The 18,855-nt window shown below is 37.5% G+C and overlaps 1 protein-coding gene across 6 annotated transcripts in view; it reads right to left on the bottom strand.

The window, feature by feature from the left end:
- The window catches only part of CDK14 (cyclin dependent kinase 14), a 599,292-nt gene that overhangs the window by 74,661 nt on the left and 505,776 nt on the right, over positions 1–18,855 (bottom strand). For all 6 annotated transcript variants that reach the window (XM_059073929.2, XM_067042484.1, XM_067042485.1 and 3 more), the window contains 2 exons: positions 14,076–14,215; positions 8,482–8,625 (listed from right to left, as the gene is read on the bottom strand). In XM_059073929.2, coding sequence (XP_058929912.1) covers positions 8,510–8,625; positions 14,076–14,215 — 256 coding nt within the window. In that variant the 3' untranslated portion in view covers positions 8,482–8,509. The remainder of the gene's footprint in view (positions 1–8,481; positions 8,626–14,075; positions 14,216–18,855) is intronic.

Here is an 18,855-nt window from a genome sequence, read left to right as displayed (position 1 = left end):
CCTAATGAGAATGCTTTAAGTCTCTGAGGCAGCGGAAACACTGAAAAACTGGTGGGAAAATTAGGACACAACTGAATGCCTGGCTCTGTAATTACTGACTTCTTTCCATCCTGAGATCATTTTGAGAGCAACACCTCTGAGATGTGCCAGTTTCTAAAGAACACAAGAACACCCTACCTTATGTAGAGAAAATAGATTTATTTCTCCTGCCACTATCAATATGCAATTCTCATAATCCCACTCTGTCAAACAGCATCCTTTGCAGAATTAATTATGTGCTGTAAGCTTGTTAAGTGTGCATTTGTAAACTAGGGATGATTATCATGTTGGCCACAGTGAAGAAAGGACCTCTTTTTTTTTTCCCCAGGCATATTTTAAATGTTGCCACCATTTAGGGGGTATTGATTTTTACATGTTTACATAAAAACAAATAGGTATGGTGAGAGTTGGCATTGGGCTCAGGGAGGATTTAACACTGACAACATAGGATAATCTGGACATTCTTGATTTTAATGGAGGTAAAATAATTTTTGTTCCTTCCAGATTTTTCTTGCCTATGCACAATCAGTTTATTTAGTGGGTTCCCAGCCCACAGAATAACCCAATACTTTAGGAAAAAAGATCCACTGCATGGATCTTTGGCAATGGATCACAATTCTAGATATCTTAACATGAAGTAGATTTGTTGACCAAGGAATGATACAATATAATTACACGTGATCATTACACCATTTATGTAATAATGTAAAATAAATACTGTACGTGATTTAATTGCATATGATAATCACACATCTTTCCCCATTTATAGTAATTAGGCCAATAGCCCCATTTACAGTAATTATTATATGTAATTGAGGGCATTTTACTAATTGCATTGGAAATGATAATCCAGAGCAATTAAAAATCCAAGGGCACTATACATAATGCAAACTACATTAAAAGAATGGTGGTAATTTAAAGGGAAAAAATTCAGCCAAGTATGGAATTTAAGAGTATAGTATTAGATTCCATGCTTGGCATGCCCGCTAATATTTTTTATGAGATAAATTTCCATCAGTTTCTCAAACTTGTGTGTGTATTGTTTCTGTTCTAGATCTTGTACACTATTTCATCAGCTGGAGAAGTTATCCTTTGTTTAATCTATGACATTATTCTAACAACTCTAGGACTGTTGAAAAAATTATTCTATTTGGCTGTGTGAGTGTACAGAGTGTGTGTGTGTACGTGTGTGTGTATATGTGTGTGTGGGGGGTAGAGGAAACAGCTATCCTAAATTCCAAAGGAGACCCACTAAATTATTCATTTGCACAACCAATTTGATGTTCTTAAAAGCTTTATTCATTGAAGCATCTCAGAGTATTGCAAACATTTTGTTAAATATACTTGTAATAATTTAGCTAAAATGTTTAACTTTGTTAGACTTGAAATACATTCGGGTTGCGGTTTTCATCACATTTGCTATCTGTCTAGAATTTTAATGTGTCTAAGGACCGAATCCCTGGCTTTTGTCCCAGGGCCCCAGTGTCTATATCCCTCCTCTATCCCACTCCCCATTTCTACCCAGACAAAGCTTGTCTGTGAGGAGCATCTCAGGAGTGATGAGCATTTGTGGGACAATGGCAATAGTTTCAAGCTTTTTTTTTGCCTTCTCTTCTCGACATTGTCATTTAGACATTGTCCTCTATGCATTCAAATGTCATCCCAGACCATCAGCCCACTTCAACTCAAACAGCCTCCTTTTATGCTCAGACACTTCTTAGAGTATCCGCAGACCACAAAGACCGTCTAGTGGGACTCAGCTGCTATCCTGGTATTAATAATACAATACAGTGCACTTAGGGCAAAGACGATTCCCTCTGTATCCCAAATTCATAAGAATCAACATTAAATGAAAAGGAAAAATAGAGCACCTGAACTGATTAAAACTACTTGTTATAATGTGATTGTTAACTTCATAATAGTTTGGCCAAGCATTCTAATAGATATCTTGCTAGTAGCCATATCACATCTATGCCCACTACTTATAAGAAAGCTTCACTCATGTTATGCTGCTGGCTAAATAGTCCCTAAGAAATTAATTTTGGTTTTAAAAAGACAGAAGATGCAAGTTGCAGTGCTATTCTCACCTCCCCCCTGCACCCCCACTGGCCCACCATCCTCAATTTGAAAGCTCATCTGACCTGGAAACATTGAATCTCAAAAACATAGCCAATTTTTGAGCATCTGTGGGCTGATGAACCAATTTGTGGAGCATCAAACAAGTTTCTTCTCTTTTAGCCGTTTTGCTTTTAAAAACTCTCAGTCAGAGAAGGGTAAAGGAAAAGCAAGGACAAAAACCCCTCTATTTTTAATGTAGAAAATATCACTCTGAATTCTTTGTTTTTAAGAAAAACACACTGAAATATTTAAAGGTAATGGAGCATCGTGTGAGGAAAAACTGTGTATGTGCACACATTTGTGTGTCTGTGTGAGTAAGAGAGAGGGAGAAAGAATATGATAGAGCAAATGTAGTAAAATGCTAACATTTGGGGAAAGTGGATGTTGTGTATCAGCCATTCTTTGTACTACTCCTGCAACTTTTCTGTAAATCTGAAATTACGTCAATATAGAGAAAAATAAATACTTTAAAAAATGCACTCTGGATGAATGAAGCATGATATATTAAACTTTCTTTTCATTCTGCTTTGTGACAATCCCAGGACAGAATTAAGCAGATTAGATAGTAAAGGACTTAGTCTTTGGCGAACCCATTCACAGGGCTGGTGGACGTGGTGTGGGGTACAGATCAGAGGTGACCCAAAGGAAGGGAAAGCCAGAGGGGCAGAGAAGGGACAGGGAGAAGAGATCAAACTTCCTTAGCCCATTATTTTGCTAAGTAGTGGATTTAGAGGAGGTAATAGACTCTCTAGGGCAGAGAGGAAGCTAAGGAAAGCGGGGTGGAGGTGGGGTGGAGAAACTAAACCACATTCCAGCCTTTTCTCAATCAAGTGTTCACAAACATAGTCTGCATGTGTATGGTTCGAAGCACTGTCAAGTTCCTGAATAATATCTATTTCTTAATCTGCAGCAACGTAGAGGTAACGACAAAAACCAGGGATACTTTCAAATAAAACCTGGGAGGAACACTAAGGTTTGTTTCCCCCTTTGCCTATTGTTACTTCCGCAACTACCGCTGTCAACTACATGGGACAACAGAGATAATAAACAGAGAGAAAACTGTAGTTTGATAGGAAAAAATTTGTAGAGTCATGCAGAAAATAACAGTTCTAGCAGGAGAAAAATCATAAATCTTTCTGCTACTGAAAGAAAACTAGATCCAACACTTGAATTTCTTATACTGTGATAAGTACTAATGGGTGTTATCTCCTTTTGTGTCTACAGTTGAGAAGACGCAACATGGCTTAGAAAGACTGTTAGTCAAAAATATCACACATTGAGGATGTTGTTACTCCATTAAAACTGGAGTTTCCCTCTATACTTGTCTGAATTTTCTCTTGGTAGTGTACAGGCCAGGCAAGTGCCTTCCATCTATACTGCTTGTTTTCCTAGAAACTTCAGAGACTGCTAAGCCCAGAGCCCTCTTCTGAGGGGTTCCTTAAGGAAAGGTTGGCCACCCAGTTCACAGCTCAGCTGACTGGACCCACCCAACAGCCTTGCTCAAAGCCTTGTTCTCTCTCCATGATGATGGCTACACCAATCAGAGCTGCTCTGGAGGAGGGTCTGAATCTGAAGAAAAGAGCTCGGCTATAGACTGCCCCAGGAATAGAGGGACAAGAGAAGCGATGATAAGCAGGATTCATGAATAAGAAGAAACAAGTCAGCAGAAGCCATGAGATGAAGAGAAGATAAAAGTACTGTTCATCAATGCAGGGACAAAAGAGGTCACAGCGTGACGGAGAGCTAGAGGGGGCTGTTTCTCCAGGGGCAGGTACCGGAGTGGAGATGGTGGTTGAGTTTGATGGCAGACAAAACAAAGCTCCTGTGGATCCTGAAGGACATTCAGGATTTGTGAGGCCTGCCCGTGCAGCTTTAAGAAGTCTAAGGACTGTCCACCTGTTCCTCCTTACTTCCCGGAGCAATCTCAACAAAGACCACCATCACACCATGTTTCCTTCCCCTGAAAGATCCACACGCCTGCCTCCTCGCGATGGCTCCTGTCCCTGTGGCACAGCGTTTGCTGTTGCTCTCAATCATCCGTCTCTGTCCCTCTCACTTTGCCACCTGCCTCTTTCCTCACTTGGGTGTCTCTCTTCCGCAAAAGTTTTGAGCTTCTCTGAAGTGGCTATATTCTAGAACTGAAATATATTTTTACTGATTGAATTCAGTTCAATTTTCCTGATTCCTCAAAGGCAGGCAGGAGAAACGCTCTTCACCGGTGCTGTCCAGTAGAACGTTTTGTGATGCTGGAAGGGTCCTCGCCGTGCCCTGTCCCTAGGGTGGCCACTAGTCATGGTGGGTAATGAGCACTTGAAACGTGGTACTGCTACTGGGGGAACAAGGTTGTAATTTAGTTTAATTTTAATTAAAAATGAACTTAAAATAGCTACATGTGGCTAGTGGTTACCCTGTTGGACAGCACAACTTTATATTAATCTTCCTTAAAAAAAAAAGGGAAGGGAAAGGAAGGGATGGCTTTTCCTATTTTGTCTTTATCCAGTCCTGGCCCAAATAAGTTGATTATTTTACTTCATCAATGTATAATTCTTAAATAGTTACCGAACAGGTCATAATATGTGGTTCAAAGGTTACCTACATCAACATCCTTTGGGGTTCTTTAAAATGCCGAAGACCCCAGGACCCTGGATTTTTAAAAACTCACCAGGGGTTTTGGCACTGCCCCCCACTTCCCCAGGGTGTGTGGACACCTCTCTAATGAACGTTCAGTTAGCAATGCCAAAGAGTCTTAAGCACCAATGAATTATATTTTGCCTGGAGTTCGGTTTTTTAAAAAAATCTTTCTCTTATTTAATTAAAATTCTTGAGCAATTTATGCATCCTACTGTTTACCTGGCAGCTTACTTTTAGGAAATTATTGCTTGATGACTGAGTCAAACAGAAAGAGTCTACCATATATTTTTTTTTCATTTTCATATGATACTTAAATAACATTGATTAGCAAAGATAATATACTAGAAAGCACCAAAATATGCATCAGTTAACTTCTTGCACTTGAACCAAATACAGTTTTTTCATGCACCAGACAGATATTTCTATATTTATTATGAATTTAATAGGGTTTGAAGACCAATTGATTCATTGAAAAGAGATGTTCCATAATGAGCATATACCATTTCAGGAAAATTATAAAACATTTGTCTAAAAGATTAGAGGCCATTCTTATCCCCTGTATTCAGCAAAAGGAGAGCAGACAAGAGTGACTGTGCACTTCCTCTCTCAATTTAGAATAACTGGAAAATTAAGCTCAGCCTGGGGGTGTATTCGGTATCACTGTGCACAAATATAAGTGATACTAATGGATGTGATATTCAATATAGTTTCCAGTCTTTCCCTTAGGGAAAATTTATATGTGTATTTAAGGCTCTCTCAGACTTTAGGAACGTCCTATCCTTTAATGCTGATAAAAAGGGTGGGGACAATATGCAATCTGTAGTCTATCCATATCTTTAGATGATAACAAACGGTAGTAAGCACAGTATCTTGATCATCCATTGGCTCCATTTTTAAACTTAAGTGCATGTGGTTTTCTTTTTGTTTCATTTGGTTACAAGACTCTGAAACCAAAATTGCTTTCTGCTGCAAAGAAAAATGCTTCTCATTAACTTTTCCAGTAAGGCCAGTTTATGCAAATCCAGGATTATTAACTAAATAACTGAAATCACCTTAGTATATACAAGTTTAGAAACAATTTGGCATTGTGGTATAAGAGAAAACTTAGGACTTGAAACGCTCCTCTCTACTCAGTCCTCCATCATTTCAAAACCAGAAGTGATACAATGCATTTTCCACATTTACCTCTGTGTAACTCCCCAGAGAGAGGTGGCTAAAATGCTAGGTTACAGTCTTAGCCTCTCTGAGCCCTCAACATCTTCCCCCTTTCCTCTCCTTTCCAATCTCTCTGGGCTTTACAAAGAACTGGGGCATTTGAGGAAAATTTAAGATGCCTTAGCTTGTTCTAAACTGTTAATTAATTCATCAACAACAAAATCAAAATCTAGGGAATTACATATTTTCTTTATGAATACCCTTATTTACGTAGACTTCTGGCTCTATAATATCTACAATATAGACACTGGTATTCAGCTATTGATTAGAATCAGCTCCACTGTGCAGGATGTATTAGGCCAATATATAGGCTATGCTATTTAATCTCTAAGATGAACCCATTTAATTAAAAGAAAACCCTACAAAGGTGGAAAACTAAAATGATTTCCTTTTTTGCTGACTGATAGAAAACTCTTAAAATCCAGCTTCCATGCAGCTTTTCTAAGAAAAAGAAACTGAGATGTTTCCTTAATACAATGTTGAATCAAACTGAGGTATCTGGATTTTGAAGAAAACAACAAAGGCAATAATAATATTAAAACTTTAAAAGTTGATGTGAAAAAGACAAAATTCATAGAGAACATATTTCTAATATTACTAGATAATTCTAGAGGAAGAGGTTCTAGATAATACCCTTGAATCTAGTTTTAAACACATACTACAAATAAAAAACATCTTTGTAAAGGCTTTTGAATACTGATGACTGTAGTTCCGAGTAGCTCTTTAAAATCTCTTTTCACTTAGCAGTTTTTGAGACCTTATGGGCAATGCTTCTATCCAGTGAGCCTGATTTGATTTACACGGAAAAGCTGACCTGAAACACATCCTAGCAGTTTTGACTGGCCAGGCTCAGGTCAGAGAGATCTCAAAAGAGCAGAGAAGAAAGGACACAGCCCTGCGATGGAAATTCAAGCTTGCTTGTGTGTATGTGTGTATGAGGCAGCAGCACAAATAAAGTCCAGTATTTGTTTTGTTCTACTGAATTGGCTAAGGGATTTATAAAGTCAGGGGCTCTCATTATGGTAATGCAGGTCAAATATTCTCAATAGCATCAGATGCAACCTCATGAATTAATGCCATTTTCAGAACCAGGAGGTAACTGGTCAAAAACTCAGCCCCACTCTTTGTTTGACCAATTGAAGTGAGAGTACAAATGCTACTGGGTGAATGAAGTTGTGCTTCCGGGTAACTTTTTATCCAATAGGGAGAAATAACCAGAAGAATGAAGAACCTTACGTATGAAATGGCAAGTCTACTAGTAACATTTCCCGACTGGCATTTATACACCATCTTTTATCAATCTGGGAATCTTTTCTCCAATCATTCATAAATCACCACCATACTCCTGAGAGGCCAAAATTGACGTCCACATTGAGTGTACACAAAAGCTAAGTCCAAATGTATTGACTAATCATCCACAAGACAATGTGGACATTTAATCTGCTGACAGTTCAGCCTGTTAACATATTTCACATTAAGAGAGAGAGGAAGGAAGAGAAGCCCTTGCGATGCTGTCTGTATCTTTTAGTTCACTGGAACATTTAATCCCTGAACAGCCACACAAGCAAGTAACAATATGGGCTAGCAAATAAAAAGCCTTCCCCACAAAAAAGTTGGTTCTCTGTTTGCTTCAGAGTTATGTTGCATTAAACGAAGAGATACATATAGGCGTAAACTTCCAAAAAACCCAGACATTGCCAACTGGCACTAAAGACACAGCCTTTTCAGAAGTTGCCATCTTATGCTTGTTTCTGCAAAGCCTGTGTGATGACCGGGACAGGCCAACATGCTCAGAGACTATCTCCTTTAGGTTCTGCTTTCCATCTGCAGAATAGCAGAGGTCAAAGAATCGAATAGGAAAAAAATAAATAAATGCTTCACCACAATAAGGTCTGTACTAGGGGCCACCCAGGAATCAGAAATGGGTGAAGTGGCCCAAATGGCCACTAAACTAAACTAGAGAGCCCATGTCCTTTCCAAAGAAGGCAGCCACGGTTCAGTTACACACACAAACTTCTGGCAAGAATGTGAGTTTAGTGGTGCCAGAGCTGCTGATTTCTCGAGAAAAGCCGGAAACCCAGACTTTGTGTAAAATCTCCTCATTTTAAAATGAGAGCAACCAAGGAAAAAAATTGTGTGGGCCACACAAGGCAGGTCTGTGGCTTAAATATCCTCTGAGGTTAACCATTTTCTAACCTCTATGAAGGATGAGTGAGTAGTGAAATGATTTGCTTATGACTAAAATGGTTTGCTTATGACTACATAAATAAAGGACCATTTTGGTTAGACTCCAGCAAGTGCCTAAAAATACAGAAATGACTGACAGCACTCTGCCTCACTAGAATCCGTAATGAATGCCATAACAAACATAAAAGATTCATAAGTTACTTAGGAAAAAATAAGTCTGAAATATTTCATTTGAAAGATTGACTCAATGTCTTTTCACAATTACTTTCCAAGTAAAGTAGGTCATCTTACCTGTGCTCTCTTGAGAATGCTGTGTGCATCAGTGCTTGCTATTTGATAGACTTTTGCCATAACTATTGTTTTTCCCAAAGGCCCGCATACTTTCTCCAGCTTCTGGTTGCAATCTTACATTTGGGACGGTAAAAATAGAAGACACTGTGGACAGAATGAAAAGTTTTCATTTACATATTTATAGGTGTATTTAGAATCTTTTCTTTAAAAATTGGAGGCTGAGATGCAATGCTGGATGTCCAGCACATAAAACATCATGGTATGCTTTGGTCTTTGAAATGTCAAGTCGTCACAGCTACACACACACACACACACACACACACACACACACACACACACACACACACACTCACACAGATTTACATACACATATGACAGGATAGTCTGCCTTCCCCTCCAAACCACAGCTCAGCTGATCTCTCATATTCTCTGATCTAGAACAATAAGCTTGAATTTGAAAACAACATATTTTGCCCTTTCTTTGTGCATTCTTTCATTCATTCTTTGAAGAAATATTTATTGAGCTCCACACTGTTCTAGGTTTTCAGAATCCTGTAGTGTATCAATCAGAATGAAAAGAAACCCTGGTTTTTGTAGATTCCACTTAGGGGAGACAGATGATAAACACTCAGACAAATATATCAACTAGTTGTAAATGTTGTGAAGAATAATAAAGCAGGAAGAGAAACAGGAAGTGCCGGGGTGGAAGCAGGTCAGTGCAGGCTTCCCAGGTAAACGTACCTTTGAGCAGAGACCCACAAAGATGAGAGGGCAAGTCATGCATATATCATCTAGAGGAAGAGCAAGGATGAACTGAAGAAAGAAGAAACAGCAAAGCCTCTCTAAGGAGAAGAGGAGGAGCAGGCAAAACAGTTAGGTGGCTATTGTAAAAATACAGGTGAAAGAAGATGGTAAGTGACATGGGGCAGGGATGGCAGTGGAGAAGTGAGGAGGGCCTATTGATCCATTTTGAAGGTAGCACCAACAGGGTCTACAGAAGAACTGGGTTTGGGTATGACAAAAGAAGAGGAGTCAAGGGTAACTTCCAACAACTGGAAGAATGACATTGCCATTTATTAACAAGGTGAAGACTACAAAATGAGCAAGTCTGAGGGAAAAGATAAGGAGTTCAGTTCTGGTAATATGAAGTTGGAAACGCCTACTAGATGTCCAAATGGAGATGTTAAGTAGTCAGCTGGTATATGCGAGTCTGGAGTCAGGGAAGATGGGACTGGAGATTGAAATTTGGAAGCTGTCAGTGTACACAGATGATATCTAAATCATGAGATTAAATGAGATCATCTAGGCTCTAGGGAGCAAATGCAGATAGGAAGATCTGAGGATTAAGCCCCAGGGCACTCTAAGAGTGAGAGGTCTGGCAGATGAGAAATCTGCAAAGGAGTATGAAAAGGAATGTTTAGGGAGGCAAAAGGAAAATGTCCTGTCCTGGAATCCAAGTGAAGGAAATGTTACTACGAGGAGATAGCGGTCAACTGTGTTGAATTATGCTGATGGATCAAGATGAGGGCTGGGGAAAGACCAATGGATAGAGACTAAAACCAGCAGTTGTGGAATCCTGGGTATAAAAGCTCGGCTCAAAAGGATTCAAGACAGAATGGAAGTCTAGGAACTAGAGCAGCAAATATGTTTGAACATGGTGTGTTTTCTTTTTAAAAAGATGGCATGGAGCTCCATTAGTGGCATAATGTTGCTTTAGGATAATATATAGGACATATATAGGAATAAGTAAGAAACCCTACCAACATTAGAGCTGAAAGGTCCTTAGGGATCACTGTGCCTCTATATGAGATATTAGGAACCCACAGAGACTACGGCACTTCTCCAAAGTTGCCCGGCTACTTAACAGTGGAGCTGAAGCTGGAATCCAGGTGGTCCGATTCCCAGTTCAATGCTCTTCACACTGCACCAATTTGTTGGCCTTCTTTCACTGCAGATCTGAGTTTTGTGAATTAGCAAATGAATGTAATAAAATCAAGGACTCTACGCTATGAAGTGTATTTTGTTCATTTACTTTGACAAGGGTGGTTCAGCTTCAATAATTTATGTAACTTGATAGTATACACAGGAGAATGCCCTTTGGTGTATTTGGGAAAAGTAATGAATTTCTTCTAAATCAGCCCTCCATTTACGTCCCTGCAATTAAATCTTTGTGAAGAAGTGGGGCAAGGCTGTTCGGGTTTTGGGATAGAGGGAGAATGACAGGGTGCCACTAGAATTAGCCAGCTTTAACTGCCAGATCTCCAGGTAACTGTACCATAATTCTTGCTTGATGAATTTATAATTCCTGCTTCAGTGGCACACTAATACATTGCTTCTAAATTTTGGCATTTTGTAAACTGGTGAGGTTTTAAGGACTAGTACAATTAAGAAAGATATTATATTGTTATATATGTTCTTCCAAAGCAAATAACAGTCTGGCATCAGCATACAACTTCATTTTTATAAGAATTCATGGAATGACTGCAGTGCTCTGTGTAACCAAGCTTCTAATAACACTTGATACTCTTCTCAAAAGGTCTGATATATTAAAAGTAGGCCAAGAAGACTGGAGCCCACTCTAAACTTACTTTTGTTACAATCTTCTCCTTTTAACCTGGGTTTGCTTTCTGCTTGCATAAGAGTTTTCCCTTTGCGGACATTCTTTAAAAAAAAAAATGCCATGACCCATCTTTAAGAATGTGACTGCTATGGACTTAACTGTGTCTCTCCAAAATTCATATGCTGAAGCCTTAACCCCCCATGTGATAGTTTTTGGAGATAAGGCCTTTGGGTAGTATTTAGGGTTAGATGAAGTCATGAAGGTGAGGCCCTTAGGATGAGATTAGTGGCTTTATATGAAAAAAGAGAGAGAGAGAGAGAGAGAGAGAGAGAGAGAGAGAGAGAGAGAGAGAGAGAGAGAGAAAGAGGGAGATAGAGGTGTCACTGTTTCTCTCTCTCTGCCATGTGAAGATACAGGGAGGTGGCTGTCTCATCAGGAAACTTGACTTTGCCGACACTTTGATCTTGGACTTCCCAGCCTTCATAACTGTGAGAAATAAACGTTTGTTGTTTAAGCCCCGGTCTAAGTTATTTTGTTATTGCATCCTGAATAGACTATGTATTAATGTGAGGCTCCTAAAACTGATTAATGGAAACCATGACTTGGTTGATAAGACAATCCATTTATTGGTTCTGCAACACTTCTTTTTAGATGGATCTCTTTCCAAATCTCCTTGAAAAGGAAGCATATGAGGATATTGGCACTGCTGCTGCTGCTGCCATTTGCCAGGTGGTGAACTTTTATAAGACTCCACACTAATGTAAAATTTAATTTTAAGAATTTCAAGAACTTTTAAATATAGTCTGCAGAATATTAACCTAGATAACAGAGTCACCAAAACCAGTCATTTCACTTAAAAGAACTAGTTCCCAAAGTCTCCAAAGCCTAGGAATTCTTTGTTGTGTAAACGTGTTTACAAGGAACTACCATGTTGTTCGAAATGGAAATGACTGTGGTATTTAATACTGGGATTGTCCTTTCTTGCCACTGGATTTATGCTTCATAATGATTATCTGCTAGACACAGAAATAGCATTTCTGTAACTCAAAATTGTTACCGGAGGCATTTAGCAGAATCTTGCTTTAAAAATATAATGATTTTTCATCTTTATTCTCCCCCCTTCAAAAGGTTTCACTGCTCCTGATGTTTAACGTTATGCAAAGACGTGTTTCTGCCAATGAATATCGCCTTATGGTTATGCTTCTGCAAATAGCCTGCTGTGAGCTGATAAAGGGATTAATGCAGCCAAAATTCTTAATCTGTGAAATTACAAATTAAATTCTCATATTAAAAATACCACCCTGAGGTATTTTTTGTGGTTTTAATTCCCCTCTGGTGTTCTGCATACATTGTGCTTGTTAATGACAGGGACAAGGCTGTCTCCATCGGCAGCCTGCTGCCGAGTGATAATGTGTAGGCATTTACTTACTGATAGAAACTGGATTTAACCACTGGCTGATAAACTAAGTGCCAAGTGGGTAATAAGTCCATATTAACAGAAAAGTACTACTACAGAATTCAGAATTCATAGACCATCAAAATCCTGGCTTAAACTCAATCATCAAGTCAGATGGGATTGAGATGTCACCAAGGAGGAGTGATATCAAGTTGCAAGTTATACTGAATGGGAAAACAAACCATATGTTTGAGTTTGATGAGCAATAAACTAATGAGTCCACTGGCATCATTTTTTTTTTTTTTCAGTATGGGAAGATGTGTTACCAATTCACTATTTTTCTATAGGGATTTTGTCTTTAATTTTTTTTTTAATGGGGATAGCTGTAGTAATGGTCAGTGCGTAGACTTTCAGAAAGGAAGTAGGGCAGAATATGGGATAAATATGGGCTTGGAATATATGAAATACTGAAGAAGATTTCAAAGCATGGGGGAGTAGTGGGTTAATATATCTATAGTTACTTTAGAGTTTAAAAAAAGTAATTAGAATTAAATATGAGGTATCAGAAAAGATTTAGGGTAGGAATACCCAAGAGTTGTTACTTGGGACTTAGTTCCAAAATAAAAGGTTATTGTTATCGAGGAGACTCCAATGCTATCATGGGGGGGAAAAAGTCTAAGAGAATAAAGAAATAAATTGTATGTATGTCCATGGTAAGTGATGTGTACACACGGATTAAAAATGATATTATAATATCCATCCATATTAATTTTTTATAAAAATTAATATTGAACATTGTGAACAAAAGTGGTCTTACTGCAATAGTGTTTTGCAAAATTTCACAAGAATTTTGTTTCACACTTTAGAAGAAAGATGAGATCCTCCCAGTCATAAATCCTCCCCCAAATATTTAAAGTGTAATTGAAAAAGGCTGTGTAAATATGAACACTTTTGTAAAAACAAAACAAAAACCCACCCAGGAATGTGTTTTGTTTTAAAAGATCCAGAGAAGAGCTTTGTATGAATACCAAGAGCATCTGTAGTTGAAATGAATTACATGTCTTCAGTTCTTACATGTCAATTCAGCGCACTAGCCAATTGCCAACTCTGTTCGTCAGCTCACTGCATAGCAGCCCTTTTTAAGGTTTATTGTTACAACCAAGATTGTCTCTGAGAATCAAACAGAAATGAATCATTTCTACTCTGTGTACTGCAGCCAGCTAAAAAATACTATATGCATAAGGCACTAAATATGTAAATCATATTTTCCTTTTTCTTTATGACTGCTCATATCATTTTGTTGGACACACACATAATCAAATACAAAGACATGCAGCTGCTGACTGCAGAGCAGAGATAGCAAAAAAGGAATCCATTTTCTTCCTGTGTCTGGTAAGCTAGCAATTGAACGGCAGGATTCCACTAAATATATACACAAACTACCCGCCTCCCCCCATTTTCTCTCTCTCCACACACACACACATACACACACGTATACAGGCAATGCATATACAAGCATACATAATATTAGAGAGATGCACTTATAAACATGTGAACCTCTCTCTACATATGTGTTACACATAGATGCTAAAATTATGTCCCTGATTCGATTGGATGTTTTGAATTTGTCATACTCACTATCAGTCAGTTCCCATAGCCGTGGGGGCAGGTCACTAAAATACTCGTGGCTCAAGGCAGCCTGTGCTGATAGTCTGTTCTTTGGGGAACACTGTAGGAGTTTGGAGGCCAGATCCTCTGCATGATTCACATAGCTGAGCCTGAAAACACAAGCAAAAAAGAGAGAAATCAGAACAAACAAGAATATCCCCTAAGTAAGACATAAGGCTCACCTAATTTTTCAGTATTTATTTATTCCTGGCCAAGAAAACAAGTTAAAAAGAAGTAGAATTCACATTAGTTCCTAGAGTATCCATTACTGTAAACCAGCTTTTACTCTCGCTTTACTCATTGATGTAACATATTTTACTATAAGCAAAGGATTGATATTTTCAGGATAGAATTAGGTCCCAAGGTAGAAAATTTCAGAAGATAATTTATCAAATAGTTGCCAGAATTTGTTCATAGAATATAGGTACTGCATACACATCTGGATACATTTACAGGAAAATTAATACAAAATAACCAGGAGAATTAAAATAAATCTACTATTAAATTCTCTAGTTACTAAAGTTACTTTTTCCTTTAAGAATTTACATTTTCTTACATTGAACAAAAAATTATTGGAATAAGTACCCTTTCAAATATTAACAATCATAATATTAACATGCAGGTTAACAAAAGGCTTAAACCATATGGGACTGAATCAATTCAAGAGGACCTTTAAAACGACAGTAGAGAGAAAATATGTGTCTCAAGATTACCAAACAAGCAGAGGAGTAAGATCTTCCATGTGGTACTACTTTCAAATGGGTAGCAGACCACACTGTCCAGCCCAGCCTTGTTTCCCATAGAATCTCTATTTCACTGCTCAGGGCAATCAAACCCAAATAGTTAACATAAAAATGATAATTAAAGTCTTCCTAATAATGATTACCATTTATGAGTAGGTGAACATGTGTCTAGCGCTCTCCTAGGCACTTTTCACACACTCTCCTATTTACTATTCGGATAAGGTAACCCTGTTTCCCTCTAACAGCAGGGGGAGCTGAGTGGAAGTCAGAGAAGGTAATGGTTTGCTCAATTAGCAGGTTGAGCAGATTCAAACCCACCCAGAACTCATTGACTCTTAAAGTGGTTTTGCATGTGCCAAGCTCTCAGATCATTCCTAAAGGCTTGTACCCACAGATTCCTGAGTTTCTACAAGATGAAGTAAGTACAGTGACTCTTAAGCAGCCAGAAGAATGTGAAGAAAAGTTGCACCTGCTAGTGGGTATTCTTTCAAAAGCCTTGAAGCTACAAAACAAGCCATGAGCCAATAAACATCTTCCCTCGTGACCAACAATTCTCTCCCTTCCCCTCCTCAAGCAGCTCTTTAGCATTGATTTTAAATTGTTATGGTGTGGGGGGAGGGGGATGGATTGGGAGTGAGGAAGAGGAAAGTAGGTCATGACTTTGGGCAGAGGAAGAAAAAGGGAGAAGAGCAAAGAAAAATATTACCCCAAAGATCCAATCTAAAAGATTCTCTCTAAATCTTCATAGGTGAAGGTCTTACTGATGGGTTCAGTGTTTGGCTGCTGTAATGGCTGTTTTTAAAAAAACTAATCAGTATCTTGGTTTTAAATGTCTCTACCAGGCAAAGAGAAATTTGTCTACAGGAAAAGGAGGCATTCTTAAAATTCTGTGTTTTTTTTTTTTTTTCTTCTTTCTTTCTTTTAATAGGGTCCAGGGCCATCCAAATTATTCCTTCCTCTTCCTAAGACTCTTTTGCTATTAAAATTTTTTCATTAATATGTTTCTAAATATCAAATGCAAAGTTTGAGATAGGTATACTTCATGGCACAAACTGCACTTATATTGAACATACAGTTTGTATGTAACCATGGTGAACAACACATTGGTATCCATTTTATACAGCTTTGATAAAACACAATGACAGTGCCAGACTGAGACTAGATCTAAGTTTTAGGCCTGACTCTGTTAAACAGTGATGAACCACATTATGTCTGCAGTCCTTCCAGCTCCAACAAGCCATAAATCATCCTTGAAGCATGGTTTCCCTATTCTGAAGAATTATAAATATTTAAAGTTGTACCTGTTTTTGCAATCGATTGTTGATCACATTTAGATTTAACGCATATAGACCTTATAAGGAATTCACCAAGAAGACATTTCCCCTCCCCCAAACTGAGTAAACTTGTTAATAAAGTCAATAAAATAATCAAATGCTTATTTGTGCTATCTGGTTTATACATAAACATCTGAATTATCACACAAAATTTTAATTTAGAAAGTTTGCTATATCCTCACTTGTATTTCAAGAACCACTTTTATTCCAACTTTCCACATGCATTTTCAACATCAGAATCTTCATCATTACCAGAACCACTTTTTGAGTCCATCTAAGTGGTCTGAGATATGATACTTCTGGGATACCTTATTTGGAAGTTTTATCCCAAGCCATAAGTTCACCTTATCAGAATGTTAGAATGATTGTGGTTGTTTTCAGTCTCCCATTGTGATGGTAGATTTTAAAATCTTTCCTTGCAATTCCCCCAAGTTTTGTTTTATATATTGTAAAGCTGGGTAATTAAATGCTTAACAGTCTAGCGCTGTTATCTTTTCCTGGTAAATTCAGTCTTTAATCTTTCCGTGGTGAACTTCTTTATCTTTAACAAAGCTTTCTGGGTTAAAGTTCATTTTTTTCTTATTAATTTAATGACTTCAGCTTTCTTTTGCTTAGTATTTGCCTAGCATACCTTTTGTCACTGTCTTTTAATATTTCATATCCATAATTTTAAGGTGTCTCTCATAAATATTTCATAGCTGGGTTTAATGTTTATCCAATTAAACAATCCTTGTCTTCTAAGGAGAAAATTTAATCCATTTATATGTCATGATTACTGATACATTAATATTTGTAATTACTGCTACCATTTTAATCTTGCATCCTATTCTGTCCTGCCTTATCTTTTTCCTCTTTCCCTGCCCTCTTTTGGATTGACTTTTAAAATTCAACATTTTCCATCTTCTATTTTAGAAATTATACATTCTATTTCCATGTGTTTACTAGTTACTCTTTTCTTTTACTTTCTTTTCTTTTTCTTTTTGTATTTCAATATTTATTTTGATGTTTAAACTCCAGCACTAGGCTTTCACAAGCTGGTGTACAGTGATAAATTATTTCTCCCGAAGAACTATAATCATACAATCCAGATAGTATAAATATATGATATTTATATCATATATAAATATATGATTGAACAAGCATCAACATACAGCACCATTTATCAATTACATAATAAGACAAATTATCAAGTATACAAATATTAAGTTCAACAGGAATATATACACTTCAACAGGAATATAAAATATCAGATGTCTGCTCAATTTGTCAGCAGAAACAAATTTCTCTTTTTGTAAGAAAGATTGGGAGAGAAGCAAAAAATTCACACTTCTAACAACAATAGTCAGCAAACAACTTCCAATAAAAACTGGAAAAAATTAAAGGATTTTCAGAAATTTTGATTCAGAATTATTTCAGCTACAACAACAAATCATGTCTGCAATTAAAAAATACTGACTAAACTAAAGGGCATATTCCATATGTCCAACATGAGACAAACACAATGTTTTGCAAAAAAATACTTAATGCTCACTCCCACTCTTTTTTCAGGCCTTCTCTTTTAAGTTGCACCCTAAAGTGCAAACATTAAATTAATTTTAAGACCGTTTTGTCTGGTGACATTAAAGCTACGTGCTTCTGTACAATGTGGACTTTCTATGAACTTTACAACCAGTGATTTGTGATTTTCAAAATGGAGGTTTTCATAACAGCACAAAATGAGATTTATAGAAAGACAGTAAGAAAAAATCATCATAAGCCTTGGTCAAAAGCCAACAAAATCTGTGGTTACACAAATCTGATGTATACTGTTTTAAATATGGGTGATACAGACATAAAGTAGCCATATAGGCCCTACTATCCATGTTTGAAATGACTGAGGGGACAAACCACAGAGGATAGTTCCTGGGATTTTAATTCTGCATGATATTAAAAACACAGAAGCATTGTGCTGGCTATTTCGGCACCCAATCTCTTTAAATTTCTTATATAATGATAAGATTCTGGAATGGGAACAGATTTGAAGAAGACTTATAACCCACTACTGCATGGTTTCAGGAAAGGTCAATTGATCAAAATGATAAGCATGTTTTAAATGCTGAACAGCAAGAATCTTTTGCTAAGTTTCCAAACAGGCTGATCATAATACAAACATAGAGGTTGCAATTCTGCTAAGCTTGAGGCCTGATAAAACTGCTTATCAATGCTCCTGTGAAAGCTTCATTAGACTTATCATTCACCAAGTCTACATGTGGGCTAATATACACAATAAATTGGGTCATGTCTAAAGTTCTATTTCCAAGGAACTTAAGACCTCAGGTAGCACAGCTTTCTTGACTTCAACAGTATTGCTATGGCTCCTGGTATCTATGAAGTGCAGCAGGATTTTAGCACAATATTTCTCCATATACAAAAGTTACTGGCTTTCAAAATCTCCACTCCACTTTTGCCTCATGAACTTCACTGCATATTCATATTTCATTCCATTTTCAATTAATGCTAAGACAACAAGCATTAGAACTCTCCCAAGACCTGCAACATGCTGACAGTTTTTCAGGAAACTTCATTTTTTACAAGATGTAACCAGTCATTCACAGTCTGGTTGGATGGCAGTGCATCACCATCCCTTGGCCAAGCCAGAACCTGATGCCTTTTCTCCACAAAAGCAGTGTTGTA

This window comes from Kogia breviceps, chromosome 9, assembly GCF_026419965.1.
Source record: "Kogia breviceps isolate mKogBre1 chromosome 9, mKogBre1 haplotype 1, whole genome shotgun sequence".
NCBI lineage: Eukaryota > Metazoa > Chordata > Mammalia > Artiodactyla > Physeteridae > Kogia > Kogia breviceps.
This window is presented reverse-complemented; position numbering and strand designations above follow the sequence as displayed.